The sequence below is a fragment of the Anthonomus grandis genome, chromosome 6 (assembly GCF_022605725.1).
Source record: "Anthonomus grandis grandis chromosome 6, icAntGran1.3, whole genome shotgun sequence".
In the NCBI taxonomy this organism is placed as follows: Eukaryota; Metazoa; Arthropoda; class Insecta; order Coleoptera; family Curculionidae; genus Anthonomus; species Anthonomus grandis.
In genome coordinates this window covers 24,007,458-24,031,290 of record NC_065551.1, presented here as the reverse complement: position 1 = coordinate 24,031,290, position 23,833 = coordinate 24,007,458, and the positions used below count along the sequence as shown (strand labels likewise).

At 30.1% G+C, this 23,833-nt stretch overlaps 1 protein-coding gene across 3 annotated transcripts in view; it reads left to right on the top strand.

Annotated features, from left to right (window-relative positions):
• The window catches only part of LOC126737079 (espin), a 101,548-nt gene that overhangs the window by 25,873 nt on the left and 51,842 nt on the right, over positions 1-23,833 (top strand). For all 3 annotated transcript variants that reach the window (XM_050441777.1, XM_050441776.1, XM_050441779.1), the window contains one exon: positions 20,706-20,942. In XM_050441777.1, coding sequence (XP_050297734.1) covers positions 20,706-20,942 — 237 coding nt within the window. The remainder of the gene's footprint in view (positions 1-20,705; positions 20,943-23,833) is intronic.

Here is a 23,833-nt window from a genome sequence, read left to right as displayed (position 1 = left end):
TTTCAATGATTTCAGATATGTGCGTCTATTTATCAAAATGGTCAAATTGTACAAAATTAATCAATATATTTAAGAGCTATAATTTTAGTATTATTTTTTTAATCTTTTATTAAATTTATTGTAACAAACTAAAAAAACACACTTCAAAACTCCTTTTTTCTATTTAAATTAATCAGCCATTTAACTAATTAGCATGTTATACTCATCGATTCGATTCTTACGCGAGAGAGACTGTCTTTATTATCTTCTTCAGGCAAACGAAGTAGAGCGAATCAGGTCAACACATAAAATTCTTTAAAAAAAAACATTTATTCCATTTAACTGTAAAACGTTGACCAGTATATTTTAAAAGAATATGATAATTTATGGAGTATAGCACGTAACGATCTAATGATCTGTGCTTTATTAATTTCTTAGTTTTAATTGGGTCACTGTGTGAACGCCATTAGATCACGAATTTCCATTTTTTTAAAGTAAAATAATGCATTAATTACTGTTGTGACATTGTAAAAAATAAACTAAAGGAATATATTATATTTAACTCACATTGTATAAGTAGCCTATAACTTTAAATGAAATAAATATACAGTACAATCCATAGGTTAACCCACATGAACGCAAAAAAGCTCATCATGGTTGAATAACTGCGGAACTTCAAACAAAAGGGACATACACCTCCATGCCCAACACCATTTCCGTTCTTCAGATTTTTTTCAGTTCGGCTTTTACACACCATCGTCGCGCGTATTTACAAATCCAACTATGCACTTCCAAATGCTAAAATGTCGCTTTTAAATGAACTTTATCGTTTATTTTGTTTGTGCATTATCGAAAAACGATCTTGGGCACCCAATCGAGACCAAAAGGTCCCAAAACCATCGCATAAAGCGCGCATGCAAATGCTTAAAACAAAAAAGAAACCGTATTTGTCCAAGCCTGACCTGTCCAAGCCAGCTTGGTTAAAGGAGTGGACCATTTCAAAGGGTTGGGTGCATAACAGAAGTCATATGTTATCATTAGGGATGGATCATAATAGTAATAAAGAAGGGAACGGTGAACTAAATGCGAAAAGTCAGAGTGATAGTTCAAGTGTTTCAGATGTTGACGAGCTAATTTCGGTGATTAGTGTTGATGAACGTGATTGTGAAATTGGTGAAGGTATTGGATATTTCAAAGCTAATTTGGATCTTCCTTATAATTTATTTATTTTTGACTCAATTAATTGCGTAAACGTAAAAGAAGGCTTTTTTTGTTTCTATTAATCATTCTTACGAAATATTCAAGTAAAGAAGATAAATCTTCAGTTCTATATATCAATATTCAAAACTCTTCTTCTAGTGAAATAATTATAACGTGTAAATTTCTAATCCTTTGAAATAGACTATGGTCCATTTTTACTGCTTTTCGACTTTAATCATCTTAAAATAGATTATGTTATATAAAGGTAATCTTACTGGAGAGAATGGCATTATTTTATAGCGATTTCATTTCTAAGATGAATTTTGATGTCAAAAATGGATGAAAATGGATGGTTTGAAATATATTCACCTATTATTTGCCCTAGTAGCTAATCCTATTAGAGACGAGATGCATCATTTTATAGCGATGATCAATAATTTTTTGGTCTCAAATTATTATTCAAAATATCTTATAGTATCTTATAGTATCTCAAAAAATGTTTTGATCTCAAAAAAGTCCAATTTTTTAAATTTTTCTGCATTTCCTTTTCCAGTTACGAGTTGAATCATCCTAAAATATATTTTTTTATTTCACAATTAATTCTACTAAAAACAAGATCAAGGTGCTCATACCGATTGTCAATCAGTTAAATAAATTAAAAAATTACAAGGTTAACAAAATCAGAGATCCAACCAGGTAGCCCATTAATCAAAAACCTCGCAATCTAAGACCAAATTCATATTTAAATATGATTTACTTTAGTTAACAATAAATTGACTATAGCTTTGGAATATTCCATATACCTTAACTCTAGTGCTAGAAACCCCAAATCTTCAAGCTTCCAACAGAGAAGTTTTGTGCAATCCTGTTACTCACTACAACTCAGATCTACAAAATGAACAAAATAATAAAATATTTAGTGAAATGTTTCAAAACTATAGACAAAACTTTAAAAGGAACCAGCCACCAAGAAAGACGTTTGATGATATTCACCTTCCTATCATTTATAAAGAGAGACTTCTTGAGCAAACACTTAAAGAAGATAATTTAATTAAAAATTTATGGAAGCATTTTAAAGAAATTGCTTCCAAAAGACCTAAGTCATCCTATAAATTCACTGTTAACCAATTATATGAAGTAAAGTCTGAAGAACCAAGAGATTCTAATAACAAAATGTCACCAAATGAGACATTTCCAAAAAAATTAATGCCAAAGCCTCAAGAAGATCACGGTGCGCCTGTCGCAAAGAAAAAAACCACTTTAGGAAAAAATCTTGCTTTATACAATACTTTAAACTCAAAGTCCAACATACATGAAGACACTATACTGGAATGTTCTGACGAAAGCAACCTGAACTCACTCAGTTATATTTACTATAATCCAGTGTATGTACCTACAGAACCAAAGTATTTCGATTTTTACAGTAGGCATCACAAAGACACGCAGTTTTTTAACTTTGGGGATACTGTGGCTCATCAGTATCACTCTGAAAGGCAATTTTCCGATTTAGTGTCACATAAGAAATATAAAAATCAGATAGTGCCTTATAAACCTTCGCAACTCTCAAAATTGTCTAAAAGTCATGATAAATATGTTATAAGACATGTGAGGGTGAGAATAATGTTGTCTTTACGTATAGGAAAGAAAGTTAAAAAAAGAAATAGTGTGAAGAGAAAGAAAGAGAAGGGTAATAAAATAGGAAGTCAAGAAGATGAGTGGTATCAAAGGAGGAAACAAATCAGCAATATGCATGACGAGCAACGTAGGATTGGAAATGGAAGGACGTCAATTAAGATACAGAATATGAGGTAAGCATTTTAATAATTTGGTGTCTAAATAAAAAAATGTTTATATTCACTAATAAAATATTTATTAATCGCAGCAGTGATTAAAAAATAATTATAAAAATCTTTGTTTATTTAATAATCAGCATTATACAAACAGTAATAATTTTGTTACTTCATTGGCTTGAAAATGATAATATTATTTTGTAACAGTGATTTTAAAGGTTTGCTGACTTGAAAGGGGGCAGTTATTTTGTCGTAATGCTCATTGACAAAAAAGTCTTATTTATTAAAGTCTTTTGGTTTTGTCAATACGTAAAGGTATATGTTAAGTTATCAGTATAACATGTTTCTTTTTATAGAGTAGAAAATTATTTTAAGAATTATTCTAGATGCTTGTAAATATGAGTTGTTTTATGCCTAATCAGCTTAAAATAAGAGGAAATAATTAAAAAATGTTCTTAATAGTTTGATGTTAGCATTTATAACTTTTTTTGTGACAGCTCGAAACAGTTATACTTAGCTTTTTCCAAACAAAGTCCGTATTTTCTGTAATCATGATGTTCTTTCCTTGTATTATGGTTGCAGTAGGGAGTATCTAAATTCTAGTTTTCTTATTTTAATGGTGTACATAACTTCTACATCTTTTTTCATTCTTCTTAGCACTTCTATGTTTGTATTCTGAGCAATCTCCTATATAGCTACATCTCAAACGCTTCCAGATTTTTAGCGGTGGCTTCTGTGAGGGTCTGTCTACGCCATATAATAAAATAGAAAAGTCAGCATCTTTAGTGCTTTACTTTCGTTTCAAGAGCTATGTTGTGACTTTTGAAAATGGCGCTTATTTAAAATACCGTCCTTGCTTTTCCTATACGACATTTTGTTTCTTATGCACTGTCTTGTGTTCCAAGAGCAAAATATTCCAATTTGAGTTCCGTCGACATATAGGTGATCTCCATTCTCCATTCTCTTTTGCTGATGATCATTTCTATCGTTTTCTTTACGTTGATATTAAGACCCTAAGAGTTGACTGTGTTGCGCGATATTAACCTTTGTAGTGCTTCCAGGCTATCTGCTACCATCATGGTATCGTCAGCGTTTCGAATATTATTTACCTTCTTCCACTCCGTCCAAGGGCTTTTTGAAAATTTTTTCCTTAATATAAGTTAAATATTAAAGGCGAGAGGAAATATCCCTGTCTAATCCCATGTTGTAAAGGGTGGTCCTTGGAAGTTTTGAAAACTTTTAGATTTCAACGCTTATTTAATATAATAAAATACAGTAAAAAAATAAGAAGCTAAACAACTAGTTATAGCTAACAACTAGCTAGCTCTACTTCTCTCAATACACTCTTGAAGCCTTTCGTGGAAATTCTTCATAATTCTCTGCAACATACCAACAGGAATATTAACAATTTCTTCAATAATTTTTATTTTAAGCTCCTGATTGGCTTTTGATTCAACAAAAAAGACCTTTTTTTAAGTAGCCTTACAAAAATAAATCGCAAGCCGTTAGGTCTGGCAACTTTGCAGGTCAGTCAATATCTCCTTGCTTAGAAATAACGTGTATCGGAAACCTTTAGAAAGAGTTTAAGCCCATGTGTAGCCGAATATCTGGAAGTGCGCCTCGTCAGACATTTACAAATTGTGAACATCATTCTCAAGGAAAGTTTCAGCAAAACGTAGACAATTTGAGGTTTCTGTTAGCTTTAGTGCTTGGACTATTTAAATTGTATGCATGAAAATTAACATATTTTCGGGTTGAACGTCTTGGACTATTCTCTACAGATGGTCTAACACGTTCGACGATCTCAGGCCTTGTAACACTTTTTCTTAGTCTATTATGTCAAACATAAGAGACCAAGAAAAACTTCTTAAGTCTTAAGTTTGCTGTCTGATTTCAGTAGAGATTTAATGATAATCCGACATCTTTATTGTCCAAGTCGGCCTCTTCCAGGATATGAAATTTTATGATGTTGAACGCAATCAAATGCTGTTTAATAATCGATTTAACATGCGTATACATCACATCTAGATCAGGACTTTAATTTCTAAGGCTGCATATATAAAATTAATTTGGTTTCTAAAAAAAATCTCCTTAGGATGATCCTGTTAAAGATGTCGGTAACAGTTTCAGAAATTCAGCCTTAATGTTGTCTGGTTCCACCGATTTTTAGTTTTTCGTTGGTTTTATTGCTATTTCTACCTCGCGGATTAGCATCGGTGGGCCTGTAGCTTCTAGCGAATACGCGACTGCCGGTCTTTGATCCTCTAACAGCTTTTTTAAGTATATGACTTCCACCTGGATAATTTTTCCATAGGTGTGTATGATCTTCATAACTTGTTGCTTTTTAAAAGTTGCGGTTAACATTTAAAAACTGGAAAGAAAATTAACTAGAACAGATCAAACATTTGTTTCTTCCAGGCAGTGGAGTTTGTTTAGTCCTTAACTGCCTGGAATAGAAAATGTTTTTGTTCCAGGCAGTTGCAATAAAAACCAAAGAAATTATGTTGTCTTTGAGGCAGTTGAAAATTTTTTATCTTTAAACTGTCTGGAAAATATAAAATAAAGTTTTCTTCCAGGCAGTTGTAGAAAAATTAAAAAAAAACATTTTTTCTGAAGAATCTTATGTCATCCTTTAATTTCTTTTGCTTGAAATATTTGAAGATACCTAAAATCGATTAGAAGCAGAGAATCTTTATATGCCCATCAGTGCTAAAAGTTGTATGACCGAAAATCAGCTAGAAACCAGGCTACACTGTGTTCGAACTGTAGTTATAGTACACAAAATAATATTTCAAATCATTTTTGAGAATAATAATTACAATAGTTTTTTTTCCATAAATCACATTCAAATGGGCTTCTGATGTTGATAATCTAGAACCGTGTTAAAAAAATATTTTGTTTTATTATGTGAACAAATCTGCTGAGGATATGAACAGTACTGGCTGAAATTGAAATTGTTTTTTCATTAAAAAGAACATTTAAATCTGATATTATTTCTGGTACAAACTGTCCTCAGCAAGAAGAATTTCGAGAGGATTGGATCATTGATACATTTTAAAACCTTTTGAAATCTGTAAGGCTGTGATTCTCAGCATTTTCATTTAGTTCTTAGTCGTTTAGTTCTCTTTATTTCAAGTACTTCAAATAGGCAGATAGTCGAATTATTTCCGATATGATATTCTCAATCCTCTCCAAAAAATACTTATTAAATTCATTGGTTATAACCTTATCCGTTTACAATAGTCCCCGTTTAAAAACAATTTCCTTTGGTCTAGATATACTTTTATTCAGGAGTAATGTCTTTAAGTGTTTCCATAATCTTGAATTTTGTTAATTTTTATTTATCTGTCATTTCGCAATCTTTTATATGCATTCCAGTCGCCAACATCTCTGGGATGAATAGCCCTAACATAAATTTATTCTTTTTCTTTCATCATTTATCTTACATCATATGTTATCCATCCTTTATTTTTATACTGTTGCCCCATTGTCAATTGTATGATATAGCACCTATTATTCCCTTTACGTCTTCTACAAATCAATCGGCAATCATGTTGACATCTGAGATTCAACTATTTCCTTGAAACTCCAACAGTGAACCTTAAAACTGCTCAGCATCATACTTACTTATTATACAGAATTTCCAGACATCCTCTAAAGCTAAGAAGGGAAAAATTAATCTCATACATTGACTTGGACGTAATGTAAATAATTTTCCCTTTATCCTAAATTTCAATACCTGCAGTAATTTTAAACTTCGCCAATTCACAAGCATTAAAAGAAACAATAAATAATTTATTATTATATTATAATTTATAGCAATTTATAGTAACATAGGGAAACTTTTTATAAATATATAAATACAGAAATTGTGTGTTATTTAAATATAAAATAACGCCTGTTTGTGGTCAAACAAAATAATTTAGAAAAATTCCATCACCACTTACTGCATAGCGTAGCAATATCTTATGATTCAAAAAATATCGACATATAGCCTAGAAAAAAAAACAAAATCCAGTAACGTCTAAAACGGTACCAACTTAATGAAGTAAATTCGCAATTCAAGTACTACTGCCAAAGTGACAGCATATGGTACTCGTATGCCCGAGAAGAATGATAAGTGTTGCCTCACGAACCAATAAGGAGCAAGTTGTTTATAGGTAACGACTGAATGCCGTATGTAGTAACAATTATGTCGTGATGCATTTATAAGATTATAAACCAAAAAAGAGTCATTTTGGGAAAAAATTATTCTACGCCACTGTAATGGCCTAAAATTACGAAGTGTGTAACCCGTAGTCACGGTGCATGATTGGCGGAAGTACATATTAATAATACACTTTTTAATTTTACTTAATAAGATTTTTATTATGTTTATATATATAGCTTTTGGTATACAGAGGAATTAGTTTTCTTTAATTAACAGTAATTCAAAAATACTTAAATTCTTTAATATCAATTGATATGGTTTTTTAAATTGCTTTCATGACCATGTACCAAGGTGAACGAACGGCCTCACCAGTACCCCAGTACCAAAGGCTATTAAGAGTAAAAAGAAATGTTGCCCCAGGCAAGCATATGTAACTGAATTGCTCGTAAATATTCATGGACGCATTTATGTGCTTCGATAGTAGTGGTCATTGAATTGATGCTGCTAGATGTTAGTACAATGGCTTGTACGGTATTGACAAACTTTTTGCAAGGATAAACATATTGCCATATAGGAGATGCATATATTTTATTAAAGCTTTCTTACATTCCTTATATGTAGGAAAACTTTTTATCGGTCATTTATATTAATTTTTTTAAATAGAATTTTGTTGATATTTATTTACCCATATTATAGATTTTAAATAACTGAAAGACTTATGCTTATAAAGATCTGAATCTGAAGAACAATTTCTGTTTCGTCCAAGATTATAAAGAGATTGTTAAAAAAATATAGTTTAGCTTTTTAGAATTCAATAATATGCTTGGCTGAACTGCCTAGAAGAAATCAAATATTTCAATTTAAATTATTTAAAAAAATAGTCAAGCATGCGAAAAATATGCTGAAAATGATAATAACAATAATACGTTTATTTGAATATTTACAATTCAGCATAAATAGGTACTTAGAAATAAACGAAAAAAATCACAGAAGTTAATCTTATTGGCAACTTGTCAATGAGTTTTTTTTTTATATTGTACTGTACTGCACTAAACTAACTATAATTATAAATGTCTTTAGGGTGATGTCTATGATATGATGATATGATATCTTTAGGGTCAGGTAATAATTTACATATAAAATAATTCTATAGTCTAAGGTCTAAATTCGAGATGCAGTTTAATTTGGGAAAAGTCACAATTAGGTTCATAAAGGTCGAGTTTAGTGTATTTTAATCTAATTTTGTTTTTATAAATAAAACTCAATTTGTTCTCGAATTACATTTTGGTGATCATATGGCATTCAGTTAAACGCCTAAGGACCAATAAATATAAAATATCTTTTTTGATACTCTATTTTCGCGATTTTTTGTAGCATGGGGATGAGTTAAGGCTCCAAGCTTATTTTATTATTAGAAATGCTCATTAGTAAATTTCGTTCATATAAATTGTCTTATGTTCAATTATATCGAATAATTTTGTTTCTTTAAATAGTAAATCAATTGAAAACAATTAATTTTTTTCAAACGTTTAAAATAGCCAATTTGGTATAATGTTTAGCGGTTTAATAAGAAAATCTCTAACTCCTCCCCAGCTGGTATTCCGTAAATAAGTTGAGATTGTATGAACGAATAGTAGATCACCATCAGGTGTTTAATCTCTAAATAATCGGGAAATTGGATTTTCGGATTAATCATTAACGGTCCCATTCTAAGAAGCTTACCAGTATAAGATGTAAAAATATATATTTTTTCTTTACATTAGGTGAAAACGCTGGAATTGCTGTCTCTCAGCAGTGTATTTTAAATCTTGCAACGTATTTGCCGTATCATTATAGTATCATCACAATAACCTACAATCTCCTGTATGTCATTTATTTTTAAAAGACTATTAACGTATATTATAAAAAGTAGAAGATCTATCACCGTTCCCTGAGGTACCCCACAAATTACTTTACCTTGTACTTCATTTACTTTCTTTCTTTTACAAACTTTTTCCTTGTAAAACTACGTAAAAAAATATCTAGAAAAAACTTAATTCTTATATTTTTTTTTCAAGAATATACTCTAACTTTTTGAAATTCAATGACATTTTTCGTTGAACCGCCTAGAAACAATAAAAGACTTAAATTTTTGAGAACAGTATTCCAGGATAATGGAAATATGAAAAAAACATATCATATCTACTGGTTGTTTCCTGTAAAGTTTGCCTGAAAAGTTACAAAGGTCTGGCAAAAACATAGTTTATATAAATATTATAACTTTCTTGAATTCAATAAAATTTTTGGCTGAACTACCTAGACTGCATGTTTGGGAACAACAGTCTAGGATATTGAAAACATAAAGTAAACATTTCAAATCATCTATTTTTGCTAGTAAAACTGCCTGAAAATCCAAAAATGCCCAAAAAACATAATTCTAATATCATTTTTATTAAAATATGTCTAACTTTTTGTAATTCAACTACATTTTTGGGTGAACTGTCTAGAAAAATTAAAACACTTGAATTTCAAAAATTGATATTCTTCTTTTTCGATTGCCACGCAAATTCTTGCGAAAGCGTTCGTTCTATACTTCTGTCAATAACAACATTTTGGAGTTCTTGAAAAATCCACCCATAGCCTAATATTCTTGAAACTATTTCTTGCCTGCAAGTTAAGGTACTTGAAAGATAAGGTGCTGAAATTCATAGCGTTCTCCTCTCATAATATGTCCTAAGTATGATATTTTTCTACGTTTTATTACTTCGAAAACCTCACGATCTTCTATTTTTCTATTTGTGTGCTTTGAAAAACATCTTCATTACTTCTGTAATCTACCGATGAGATTCTCAGCAAACTTTTCATACATTACATTTCGAATGCCTCCAATTTATTTATAGAACTTGGTTTTATTATTCAGGCCTCTACACCGTACAAAATAACTGATCAAACGTAATATATTATAGTTCTGTATCTGAGTTTGAAGTTTAGATTTTTCATACTGAATCTCACATATTTTTTTTATTTTATATTTTGTGTATTTTTTTGCGCCACTTGCACAATATTCTTTTCATTTATCCGAATTCTGATTTGTGGTATAACACTTTTACTCACGACCATAAATTTCGTTTTTTTAATATTAATTTTCAGGCATAATCTTGTTTCATTTAGGTCATTCAATATTCCTGAAGATCGTTGCATTATCTGTGATTATTACAGTATCATCTGCATATCTGGTATTGTTGAGATGTATCCCGTTTACTTTAATACCTATAGGGCTATCTAAAACCGACTTGAAAAACACTCTTTTCGAGTAGAGGTTGAACAACATTGGTACTAAAACGCAGCTTTGTCTTACTTCCCTAAAAAAAGAGAAGTAAGAGTCTAAGTAAGGTAAGAAGAATTGAACTGCTCGGTTGTTGATAAGTTCCTCAATCGAATATCGGCTTTATGGTTGCAGTAGTTTTGTTAATAAAATTCAAGGTAATACCAGCAGTATGAGAATCGTCAATATGAAAAATTTTCCAGAAACATTTTATGGTAAGAGCATAAAAGATTTACTTCAACAGAAGTGATATTTTTTATATATTATTAATATTTTCCCATCCTGACCAAAAAAAAAAATTAAACAATAATTATTGCTCCTGTTGGTTTGAAATCAGTAAAAAAAGTATTTTTTTCGTATTGGCTTAAAACTTATCACTGCACTATTTTTTTTCTTACCTAAGGAAAAGAAAGTAACGAAAGGTATGTCTCAACATTGATTTACTGGAAACCACCGAACAAAGTATTTATCCACTAAATAGGCGTTAAAAAATATCATTGCAGTAATTGGAATATTGCCTAGATCTAATAAAAAATATGTTTTACTTGCAGTCTTAGAAATAATAAAATTTATTCTCTCAGCATTGATCTTAAGGGCTTGTTGCCTTAAAATATGTATAAAATACTGTATTATAATGTCTGTCGTATAATGTATAATAAGTCGGATATAGTCGGATTACCGAACAGATGGAGTAGATGATGTGCGCGAAATATAGGCCCGCCCATCGATGCAACCTTGGCAGATTTAGACGAGGAGAATTATGACTACTTATTTTAAATTATTTTACCGTACAGCTTTGTCTTGCCGAAGCAGCTTTTTTTAAATATAATACGATCGCCTGTTTGTTATGCAAAGTTATGTTAATATATTGGGGTTTACCGAAAAGGGATAAGTAATCCTTTTAAGTAATCGTGTCAGGTCAAACATTTAGGGTGTAATTGGCCAAGTTCATCAGAACCGAGCGCTACCTGAGCGCTGGAAGTTTTGCCTATAATAGTAAGGACCAATAAAAATTGTCATACCTGAGCAACAATCGAGCGCTCAGGGAGCGCTTTTTTCTGATAAACCCGGCCATTATAAAATATAATTTTATGATCTTAATCTGGATTTGAGAATTACTTAAGTAACTTTTATCTTTTTTTAAATATGTGTTTTAAAATGAAAGAAGGAATAACAAGTTAGGGGCTGCGCTGGTAGGCCTGTGAGATTTAAATTTATAGATTGAATATAAGTATATATTTGTTCCTTATTTAAAAAAAGAACAAATACTACATTTATTTTAATACATTTTTTACACATTATGTAAAAAATTAAAATTATTTTTAAAAATTATAATATTTAAAAAAACAACATTTTTGTTTTTCTTTTTGATAGATGGAAAATCTAATATTTCAGACAAGTTTTTTTTTAAAAAAAGTTTATTGTAATTAATGTATTTATACTATATTAAACTAATTTATAAAAAATATTCATGGAAAATAGTAGTAATACATGAATCAAAATTTCCTAAAAAATTACTCGCTATCTGAATCTGATGAATCATCATGTACATTACTTATAATAAGTGGCTCTACTTGGACTTCCATCATGGCATCCATAGTCCACATTCCCTTCTCTTCCTTGAGGACATGGCCAAAATTTTTTTGAACCACGCTTCAAAAACTTCAGAATTCATTTCTTCGTGATAGTCCGTGGTCTTTTTGGATTCAAAAGCCAGTAAGCCTTCCGGAACAAAACCTTCATCTGAACCGATATGGAGAACTATTAACCTTTTTCCTTTACCAGATGGTGACGTCAGTCCAGTCGACAGTCCTTTGACAAAAGCTGCTCTAGCAGTGGTTATGGTCTCGTCTTTCCATACTTTTTGAACCACATGACCGGCGTTGACCCAGGTTTCATCCAAAAAATAAATGGTTTTATTTTGCTCTCTATATTTCTTAATAGACCGCAAGTAACGTCGTCTCCAGCAAATTATCTCATTTTTTTCTTTAAGCATACAATTTCTACTCCTTTTTGTATAACTGCAATTAAAAAAAAAGCGAAAATTAATAATATGATCAAAATGGTTTTATCGAGAGTTTTATTTATCTTAAATGCCGTTTATAAACTTACCTAAAACTGATTTCTTGTAGTAAGCGTCGAAAGGTGCTTTTTTTAAAAGAAATAGAAATTGCGTCGTTTTCTTCAATTGCGGCTAAAATCTTTTGAATCGTTGGCGGTTCATTTCTAAAAAAAAATTGATGGATTGTCCTGCGGATCGCACATTTTGTGTCATTATCTACATGATCCAAAATGGCTCGGGGTCTATTGTACTGTTTTGGTGCTTGAAATTGAGGAGAAACGTCATGTTCCCGAAGAATGTTATAAACACTACTATGACCAACTTCTAAAAAAAAACTTGTGTAAAACGTATATTCTAAAAAAACATAATTTTTAATGAAAATTAGCTTTCTTTAAAAATTATAATAAATTAATTGGACAGACGCTGTACAGTGTATCCCAAGATGAGCGAATTTATACGTAAAAATGACGAAAAAATTTGTAGTTAAAATTTGACCCTTTGGCATCCAGCCCTGCTTGATTAAAAAATGAAATTTTGCATATTTGTATTTTTTTAAAATCAAGCCTTGGTACGAGCATTTTTAAAATTTTATGAGTAGGTAAAGTAGTATTTCTAGGCATGATGTAAAAAAAGTTTATAAGAAAAAGTTGTTTAGAATGCAAAGTTATGCTCGAATACCGAATTTTATAACCATAGGCCTACTTTGATTTTTACAAATTTCAATCTCTAATAATTAAATATGAATAAAAAAATTCATTGGTACAAAAACGTAAAAATCAAAGTAGGTCTATGGTTATAAAATGCGGTATTCGGGCATAATTTTGCATTCTAAACAACCTTTTCTTATAAACTTTTTTTATATCTTGCCTAGAATTACTACTTTACCCTCCACTTTACTTATAAAATTTAAGAAAATAATAATATGCTAAATTTTATTTTTTAATCAAGCAGGGCTGGATGCCAAACGGTCAAATTTTAACCACAACATTTTTTGTCATTTTCACAAATAAATTCGCTCATCCTGGGACACACTGTATATTAAAAATATTTATTACCTCCTGCTTCTGCTGTAAACTGGACTTTTTGCACTTTGTTGTATGCTGGATGCTCGTTATCACATGTTTTATTTAATTGTTCATAATCACTTATGTTTTATTTTGTTTATTTGTTAACAAACAAATTAACAAATTAACAAGAAAATAAACACAATCTCAACTTTTCAATATTGCGAAGATTCAAATATTCGAATAGCAGAAAATTCAACCAAAACGATCTAAAGCCGCTCGACTAATAAAATTAAATAAAACCCCAAGTCATGAACCCTATCGAGAGTCTAGACCACACCTCCGGCGCAGAACGATCACGTGACCACTCCATCTTTTCGGTAACCCAAGTCCCTATATATAGTCCCTATTTGCTATATAGTCCTTATAGTCCCTATTTGCTTTATTAAAGTGAAAGTTAAAAAGTTTCTTTTTACTACAAAAATTGATTTATTTTAAATCTTAATAAATGTATTTGCATTCATTTTAATAAATCGTGTGCCTCAATATTGTAAAAAATATATTTTACTTATCGCCTTGAGAATGGTTAAATATTTATCATCGCAGTGAGTTTACTGCAGACTGCTGTTTTCCTCACCCACCGAATAGGAATTGTGTATAAAAAATTGATTTATTGCCATAGCATATTTATCTTTTTCTTTTTATCTCAATAGTGATTTTCAAAGTTAAAATCCACTGAAAAATTATCATTGCAGTAATTTTAATATAGCTTGTTTGCCTGCTGAGTAAACATCGTGAATAAAACTTTTTTTCCTTATATGTTTTTAAAAATAATTAAATTTTTCCCAAAAAAAATATTGCCGTTTATTTTTTGCAGCATAATCAATACAATATTATGAGCAAGTAAATGTATAAATAGCAAAAAAAGAGATGAAAGCAATTACAAATTGATTAACCCCTATATAATTAAACATAAAACTTTAACAATAATTTGAAATCGCATGAGTAATACATTTCAAAAATAAAGAAAGAAACAAAACCAAAATAAATTCTACATTAAAACACCTATACTTATACCTTTAAAGGTGAGAAAAAAAATAAAAATAATTAACAAATTAAAAGCGCTGCACTTTTGTATTTATTAGATAAATTCACGAAACATTTGCCGTCTTAACATCTTTTTAAATTTTAAAGGTTTTAGTACTTTGAATGATTGGAGACCAGTTTACAAATATTATAAGAAAACCTTCTTTGAAAAAGACACGTTTTACGTAGTGGTGGAGATATAAGACCCCTAAAGATGCTACGGAAAAATTTAATATTCAAGGTAATAATATACAAACGACTGCCCAACAGGTAGTTGCATCAGTACACTAATCGTTGTTATAAAAAAATTCCCCCTGATACAAAAATTCACAGTAAGGATGCCGATATTAATCACACTTTTAGGTTATTAACGCAGTACGTGACCGTAACCACATGTAATTCGGGTCAGTAATAAAAGTTGTTTTATATAAAAAAAAATTAAATGTCTGAAGTAGAACAGAAGAAGATGAAGCAATAATATCAAATTAAAACTATTTTTTTTTACTTCCAGACAACATCAAGTACTGAAAAAAAAACATAGATGTTTTAATTTTGGCAAAAAAATAAGTCCTTTTGTTGTTTTTAAATTGTCTAAATGTTTATGCATTGCTTTATTTTTTATTTATAATGTGTTTATACAATAGTTTTCTTAGATAACAAATAAAATACTTAATAGAAAAAAAAATTTCAAGAGGATTCGGAATAAAGTAATAAAATAGAGGGGAGTAGGAATGTGGAAAATAAAAAAGTAAAAAAAAAAAACCATTAGACAGAAAACATATTTTTAATAGTTATGTTTAATTTTTGCCGATGACATCTCAATTCTCCTCTTTTTAGTAATTGTAATATCCATAATAAATTAATACTATAAAATAATTTATAGAGTATATTTAGTTTATTTTTCAGTGTAATAATTTAGATTTAGAATTGTACTCTGTAATAGAATTACAGAGTACAATTAATATAGTTACAGACTATATTACATTAATACAGGTAATATAGTCTGAAAAGTGTAAATAAAATAAATAAATAGGAAATGTCAGCTTTTAGAATTAATATATTGTAGGCAATATTAGAGAAATTATGCATTATATAGGTGAGATTTTTTTAAGTAACAGTTTTTTTTTCTACTAAAAAAAGAATAGTACTAACATAAACGTAAGTGAACTACATGAAAAATATATTTTTTAAGATAATTAAGGCAATAATAGATAAATAAGATATAGCAGAATAGAGAATAAATTAAAAAAAATTATAAAAACTTGTACCATAAAAAGTGACAGTAAAGAAGCAATTTATAAAACATATATCTACTATAATATCTTTGAAATAGAGAAAACACATTCAGTGGTGACAAAAAATCAATATTTTGCCATTTTTGAATAAATTAACTTATATTAGCTCCTAGACTAAGAAAGAATAATGACAAAATAATACTTTTAATAAAAATTTATCCAATAGTGTCCGAAATATTAATATTTTTTCTGGTAGGAAAATTTATAAAATCTTGCGTAAAAAATACGATTTCTCAAAATGGTCACGGCAACTTAATAAATACAAGAAATATTTTACAAAAATTACTTACACAGTCAACATTCAAAACATAAGAATTTATGTAAGGAAAAGTGCAAAACGTTATTGTCCTTTATTTTTCACTTTTTATTATTGTATTTTTTTGTTTAATTATTTATGTACGATTTTTAAAAATATGTATGAATATTTTTTCGTTTCTATATGAATTTATTTTCATGATTATTTAATTTGTGTGGCGAGTCATCTTACTTGGGATATTAGCTTTTACCAATATATCTTCTAAATTTATATTCCTCTTTTTTTATTTGTTTTTTTAGTCAATTTCATGTAAACCTAATCCATGTAAATATATTTATATATTCAGCTAAACCTATTAGCCGTAAATAAATATGAATAGCTTAGCTAATAATCTAAAAATTACCATTTTTGGTATATTATTTATTTTATATTGGCATATGTATTAGCATTAATAAAATATTGATTAATTGTTTGACTAAGGACTTATATATTCATAAATATAAATCATATAAACATTTTAGGTGTGCAGTATTAAAATTACATTTATTTGTCATTAATCTAGGTGAAATATTGCATCATAATAAGGACATTATCACACCTATTAAAACTAAAAATACCTACAAGACTGTAACTAATATCTTGAGTTTATTAAAGTAGGTTTCCAAGAAATATTTATTTTCTTCTATTTATCTACACATGATATAATTTCAAGATAATTCAGGTCCTAAGAAGATACTCTTTGCAATGAAAGGTACTAAAAAAAACATGATTCAGTAAAGGCGAAAAAAATTCAAAATTCAATATATTTTCTAGTCTTTAATATGGTCATTGCACTCAACTCAATTTCAAGAATAGACGCTTCTGAGCTCAACTACACTTAAAAACTGCAATTTTAAAAATATTTAGGCCGTAATAAAAGACTAAGAAGTAAAGGAAATAAGGAGAGTGATAATAAAATCAGAACATTTATGGTATAAATTATATACAAAAATTAAATGCAAAAGAATATTTACACAATAATAAATAAATCAACTGCATTAGAGTTGAAGAAAATAACCATAACATAATAATAACTATAACCCATCTCATTCCCAGGTATAATGGTGCCCGCATAAGAGCTCATTTCCCAATATCTTAATTAAGTCCTTTCCTTAGCAAACGTCGTTAACCAAACATAATTATGAATAATAAAACGCTCCTAAACGTCAGCAAGTAAATATAAATTAAAAGTAACAAATTAAGAGAAAGTGATCATTTTTAGTGTATGGTAAAATTAAAGGCGTCATATCGAACAGCTGGTAACTATAGGCGCGAACCAATTTTTTTACACGATTTTACGACCGCGAAAATCATTTCGCTTTCTACCACTTACACAGTTGGTATTCAAACAATAACAAATTGTATATCATAAGATGTAAAAGGTTACGAAAATTTAGTGTTTTTGTTTTTTTTTTTCATTGAGATAATATGAACGACTACTGTCAACAAGGAAACCATTTTTATACAAGTTTATTTGTGTCTAAAATTACTTGAAACTAATAGTGCAATAATTAAAAATAGCACACAATACAAGGCATAAAACAATAATTAGGTTTCAGGAGTTCAGCAAAGTTTGACCTACTCCTCAAATGTTTAAAAGGCATTTTTAATTAGGTACTTCTTAGTCTTGGCCTTAAATGCAGAAAGGGCTCATAGAGACAGGCAATCCAAATATGTAAGATGTACCATTACGGGATCTGTAAGACCTCTAATACCGCGGTACCAAGACTGAAACCATCGTTTCTGCTAAAGTGCTTGTGATTTTCAGTATGGGTTATACATTTTTCAGGATTCTTCCTAACAAATAGAAAGCATAAGAGAATGTAGGCACAACACACTTTAAGATTTATCAGTTTTTTTAAATGTAAGCTGCAACGGTTTCTCCAGTTTAGAGTAGGAATCACTCTTATACATCTGCGTTAAAAGGCAACTATTTTGAACATATGAGCAGAGTGACCCCAATTAAACAAACCAGTACGGTCAATAAAGAGTAGAGGTATCTAAAATATTCAGCCCTGCTATGTGGCCAATAGAGATCTTAATAACTTAAATGAGACTTGTCAACATGGAAAGGCCAGGTCAACCCAGAATCTAGAGTGACACCAAGGACAGTGTTAACAACTACAATAGATTGGGTAGACTGCTATCAGCAATTAAGGATGTGTCATCAGCATAAAGATTAAGTTCAGACTGCTGGGAAATTCATCGACATACACCAGAAAGAAAATGGGGCCAAGAACAGAGTCCGGTGGCACGCTATGCGTGTGTCATCATGAAACTCTGAGACCTATCACTCTCAAAATAAACATTTTTACTTTTGCCTTTAAAGTAGGTAATACTTAAACTGTCACATCTTTTCTAGATAAGTTTTTAAAGAAGTATACGTTGCTCAACGCAATCGAAAGTTTTTGGCAAATCTTTCGATTTCGGGAAAAAACTCAAAATTCTCCAGAATCTTGTCACACAGGTCCCTGGTAGCTGTTGAGCATTGATGTCTGAAGACCTGTTTCCTGACATAAAACAATGAATTTTGGTCAAATTAATCTTCTATTCCACTCTTCATTTTACTTATATAATTAATTACCTTTCTATTAATCAGTTAAACAGAGAAATAAATTCTTGTCTCGACAAAAATGAGTTTTTTATAGATTAAGCTAAGAAAAATAAAACAATAAAATTTTAGTGAACAAGGTAAAATCTGAAAAAAAAAATCAATTATACAAGGACCTCGCAAATTCAAAATTACCTTTTTAATAAATAACCTCATTATCTTTTAATGAAATGAAGATCAATAAAATCGAAATATGCGTTTTGTAATGTATTTACATTTCTGTAGGGCCTTGAACAATATCAAATTTTTTTTAAAAACATAGAAAGACGACTCAATAACTCCAACATGGTTGTATTTATACCGAGACATATTTGAAAACTAAAATCAATAAAATAATTGTATAAGTAGTTCATATATTTAGATTTTTGTAAAGCGTTTCACAATATCAAATCTGATGTTCAAACTTCAAAACAGTTATACTTAGTCCAAAAATCTCATTCATTATTCTCCAAGAGACCAACATACAAAATTGACGAAAAACAAAGAAAAACACCAAGTCACGGTCTCACAACATGTAATAAAACGGGCTACACGTGTTTCGCTCTAGTTAGAGCATCATCAGGCCTTTAGAAGCCATCCACACACTTCACAGTACATAAATAAACAATAAAATTGATAAGCAAAAACATTGTGTAAGAGTAATCAAAGTATTCAAGTAAACAAACGATAAGGATGCGAGAAACAATTTTTTGTCTTTTAAATGAACTTGTAGTTTTTGCGGAAAACTCTTTCTTTCACATTTAGTGAATAAAAATATCCGGTTTCTTTCTCCCTCTTTAAATTAGGTCAAGTAGTTTTGCTGAATACCTGTTTTGTGTTTAAACATTGTTAAACCTTTAAATTTATGATCAATTATGGTGTACTCAATTGCAGAAAGAGTAGAGATTATTGAGTTTTTTTTTAAACAATGAGTGTAGAAATCGGGTCGCGGATTTATTTAATGAGCGGCATCCTGAGAAATATCTCTCTGGGAAAATTGTTCGGGAATTGATTACAAAGTTTCGCGAAACAGTTGCCGTTATTGGGCTGACAACAATCCAAGGATTTTCCACGAAACACACACAGCCCTCCAGAAGTTGTATGGGCTGGTATTTTTGGAAATTTCATTGTGGGCCCTTTTTTCCTCCCTGGAAAATTAATAGGCGATATGTACTTAGATTTGTTATAAAATGCCATCGACTCAGCTCTAACAGATAAGATTTACTTGATTAAAATGGTAAGCATTAAATCGCTTTTTGCATTTTTCGTGACACATTATTATTTAACTTTGAAGAGCCCATATTTCTTGAACGAGTTACTCGATTTTTAAAAACTAAGCAGCCGTTGTATAGGGAATCACAAGACACTTTTAAAGAGATACGATTAGACCACCCGTCCCATTTGAAAAAAATTGGGGGATGTCACCCCCGCTTAGAGGGTTGAGTTTTTTGAAATGGTTTTTATGTCAAAAGTTGTTTCCCTAACAAACATATTTGACGTATTTTTAGATTTTATCGAAAAGCTTTTTTCCACCCTGTCATGCCTTGCGGTACGTTTTCAATGGGCCACCCTGCATATTAAATACTCATACAATGATTTTATTATTTTAGTTTTATAATCAAATTTTGGTAGTACAACTGTTAATGAGTTTTGAAAATAGTAACATTATTATAAAAATATACATTTTATAATAAAGTTTCTAATAATATTAAACAAATATTTCGGGATCTTCATATGGTAAGGCCGGTTTTGTAATATGAGTCTTACACTAAAATAAGTTTTTTTTCTACCTGTTTAATTTCATATAAACTTAACTAGAAACTTACACTGAAAATTAAGCACCTTTATACAAGGCACCAAAAGCCCAGCGCCATCTTCTACAACTTTTCCAAGCTTACCATGAACCCAGTACTACTTACGAAATTAACAGTTTTCTGTATTTCCTTTCAGACACGGGCGCCTGAACGTACTACGCTGGCTTCTGTGGGAAGCGGACTCGACGCGAGAGGGCAGCACCATCGGTAGCGGTACCTGCACCATGCCGGCGCTACAAAAAGGTGGTTCCTCCGATGCGGCAGAATCGCACGGCGTACCGAACGGCAATGCGACCCTCGCGCTTCACTATGCCGCCGCTAGAGGGTGTTTGGATTGCGTCCGGTTGTTGGTGGATTCTTCGACTGATTTAAGGTATGATATTTTCTTTAGCAGTTGTGGTTCTTATAGGAGCAAATTGATTAGCGTCTGTTAACTTGGGCATTTGAGATCATATTTGTAAATGATTCTTGAAACCAAACCGAAAATCTTTGTATTTATTTTTTAAATACAACAAATGATCTACAGGCTAACGCTCAATTTATAGAGCAATGAACAATAACGCTTCTTAATTTTAGAACATAAAACAATTAGAATGTCACTTTTAAATTATCATTACACTCACTTAAAACTAAAAATCTAATTTAATGAAACTGCATATAAAAAAAATTAATTTCAATAAGCCACATTGATTATTTCTCTTAGACATTTTGTATATTGAAGAGATTTCAAATATATAGTAGTATAAGTATAGTGAGTTGAACCGAGAAGTCGCTTATGGAACATTAAATTCAGTATTTGAAGTACATTCATAGAAACCTATCGGTCTAATCTAGTTATTTTAAAAATTTTCTTTGAAAATTTTTAAGCTTTTCCAAATACATAATTGAAAACATACATACATTGATACATGTATACTTGATAACCTAGAAGCCAGACGATCGCACAAGCTTTGATTCGACTAGTGCTTAATAGAGTCCTTTCAAGTTCTAAAAGTCATAAAAATTACGATTATATTTATTGATTATGGAAATTATTTATTGAATATGGAAACTCTATTTTGTTATTTTTGTAGATAAGTGTCAGGACATCATATATGCCGGTGTTTAGGTGAAGTATATTTCTCTCACAGCAAGGAGCCAATCTATTAAAGTTCCTTTGGTGTTTTATTTGAGTAGTAAACTTATAAGTCATCAGCAAAAGCATCACAGCTTTTGTACGAAAAAAAATGATTCAACAAATAAATTCAATAAATTAAATATAATTCATTTTAAGGGCTTTGGGCGAGCTTTTCTGTTATTATTCTTTATTAATTTAAGGCATCTAAATGTGGACATCAATTTCTTTCTTAGAATTCATGCATTGGTAATAACGATTAGTAAATTTGAGACACATTGCAATATGTGGGTCAATTTAAAAGTTTTTTTTATTATTATTAAATCAGGGATTGATATTTTTGACTTTTTTTCCAAGATTAAAATTTCATGAGAAAATTATTAAAACCAATGAAATATTTCTCATCAAAACGTTTATCTGTGAGTTTTTTACATTATCTTTACTACCGAAAAAATAAGCTTTCAATGGATCAAGTTCAATAAAGGCCCACTAGTCTTAAAATAGTTTGATGAAGCAACGCTTTCTCTGTATCGGTCTTATTCTTAATAAAATTAAATCTGGAGACTTGAGTTTCTGAAATGAAGAAAGTTTTCTTAGGAAGGATCTAATTACACCTATCTGGCATTAAAGTTATACATGACTGGCAAATTTCTAAGGAATCTGAGTACTCTACGGATAGATTCAAACCGAATTCATTGACAACAATGTCATAAAAGACAGGTCTCAAAATTAGTTGATGAAAGGAACAAATTCATTTAAAATTCTGTATTTTCTTCTTCTTTTATTTTCGGACATGTCGATTAGCATTATCACCTGCGTGATTTTTACAATAACTTGTTTGCATAAGATTCTATACAGGGCACCTCAAGTAGAAACTATGACGTCAATATTAATTTTTTCAAATGTAATACCTTGTATGTCATGACATTTTACAATTCTACGGGACATTCTAAATACAATTTGTATAGCACACTATATGCCTAAACTCAGTGGCTTGTCAAATTTGACGTAATACACAATATACTAATACTGATGTTCAATTTGTTGTCATTTGCTTCAGTACATTTTTGAAGTCAGTAAATAATTTAAAATTGCACATTTTCAGTCGCTTGCGAATCTAATTTCTTGTCGAATTTTTTGCTTTAAATCATCAACATTATTTGGACTATTTACATAATCATTTGGACTTCAAATAGCCCTACAAGAAAAAATCTAGTGGTGTTATATCCGGTGACCTTGGTGGCCACTCAATCGGTCCTCTTCGTTTAGTCCATCTTTTAAGAAAAGTTACATAAAAAAAAATCGAACGATGATGGCAAAGTGAGCAGGTGCCCCTTCTTTTTGAAACCATATCTCGATATTAGGTATGTCAGCATTTTGTGGATCAGGAAATTAAACAACTAAAGCAGGAATAAGTTCAAACTGTAGAGTAGTCCCAGTAACGCTCTCCGTGTAATATTTCTTCGAAAAGAGATTCGACTAATATGACAATTATACTCACAATTAATGACAAATCGTTATCAAGTAGGTTCTAAAATTGAAAATATTTGAAAATAATAGGGTCTACTTTTTCAGAAATCACATAAAAAATTAATGTTGGCATCATAATTTCTACTTGATTTATTTGCAATGAATGAAATAAACAATAAATTAAAAATTAGTTGCAATAAATCTAGAATAAATTTGTATGTTTAAATTTCATATTTTTCATTAGTCTGTTACGTCAAATTTGACAAACCATTGACTTTAGGCATATGGTTTGCTATGCAAAAAGTATTCAGAATATAACACAGAATTGCAAAACGTCATCACATACATCATTACAAAAAAATACCTGAATTTGTTCTTTTTATCGTGAATCAAGTAGAAACTATATGTACATACACATATAGTTTCCAGTCTGAAACATATGACTAAAGAAACTGCAATACATTTTCTAAAGAATACTCAAAAATAAAAATACCAAAAATAGAAAGCATTTTGCCGAAAATAAAGTGATCTAAATGGTCGAATGACTCTGAAAAGTATGTATAAATTAGATCAATCTGACAACTAATGGATTCAGCAATAAATTGTGTTATGACATATAAATTTGTTTCTGTCGATCGAAATGGATAAAAGACTTGCAGACTAATAGAGTATATTCAAAC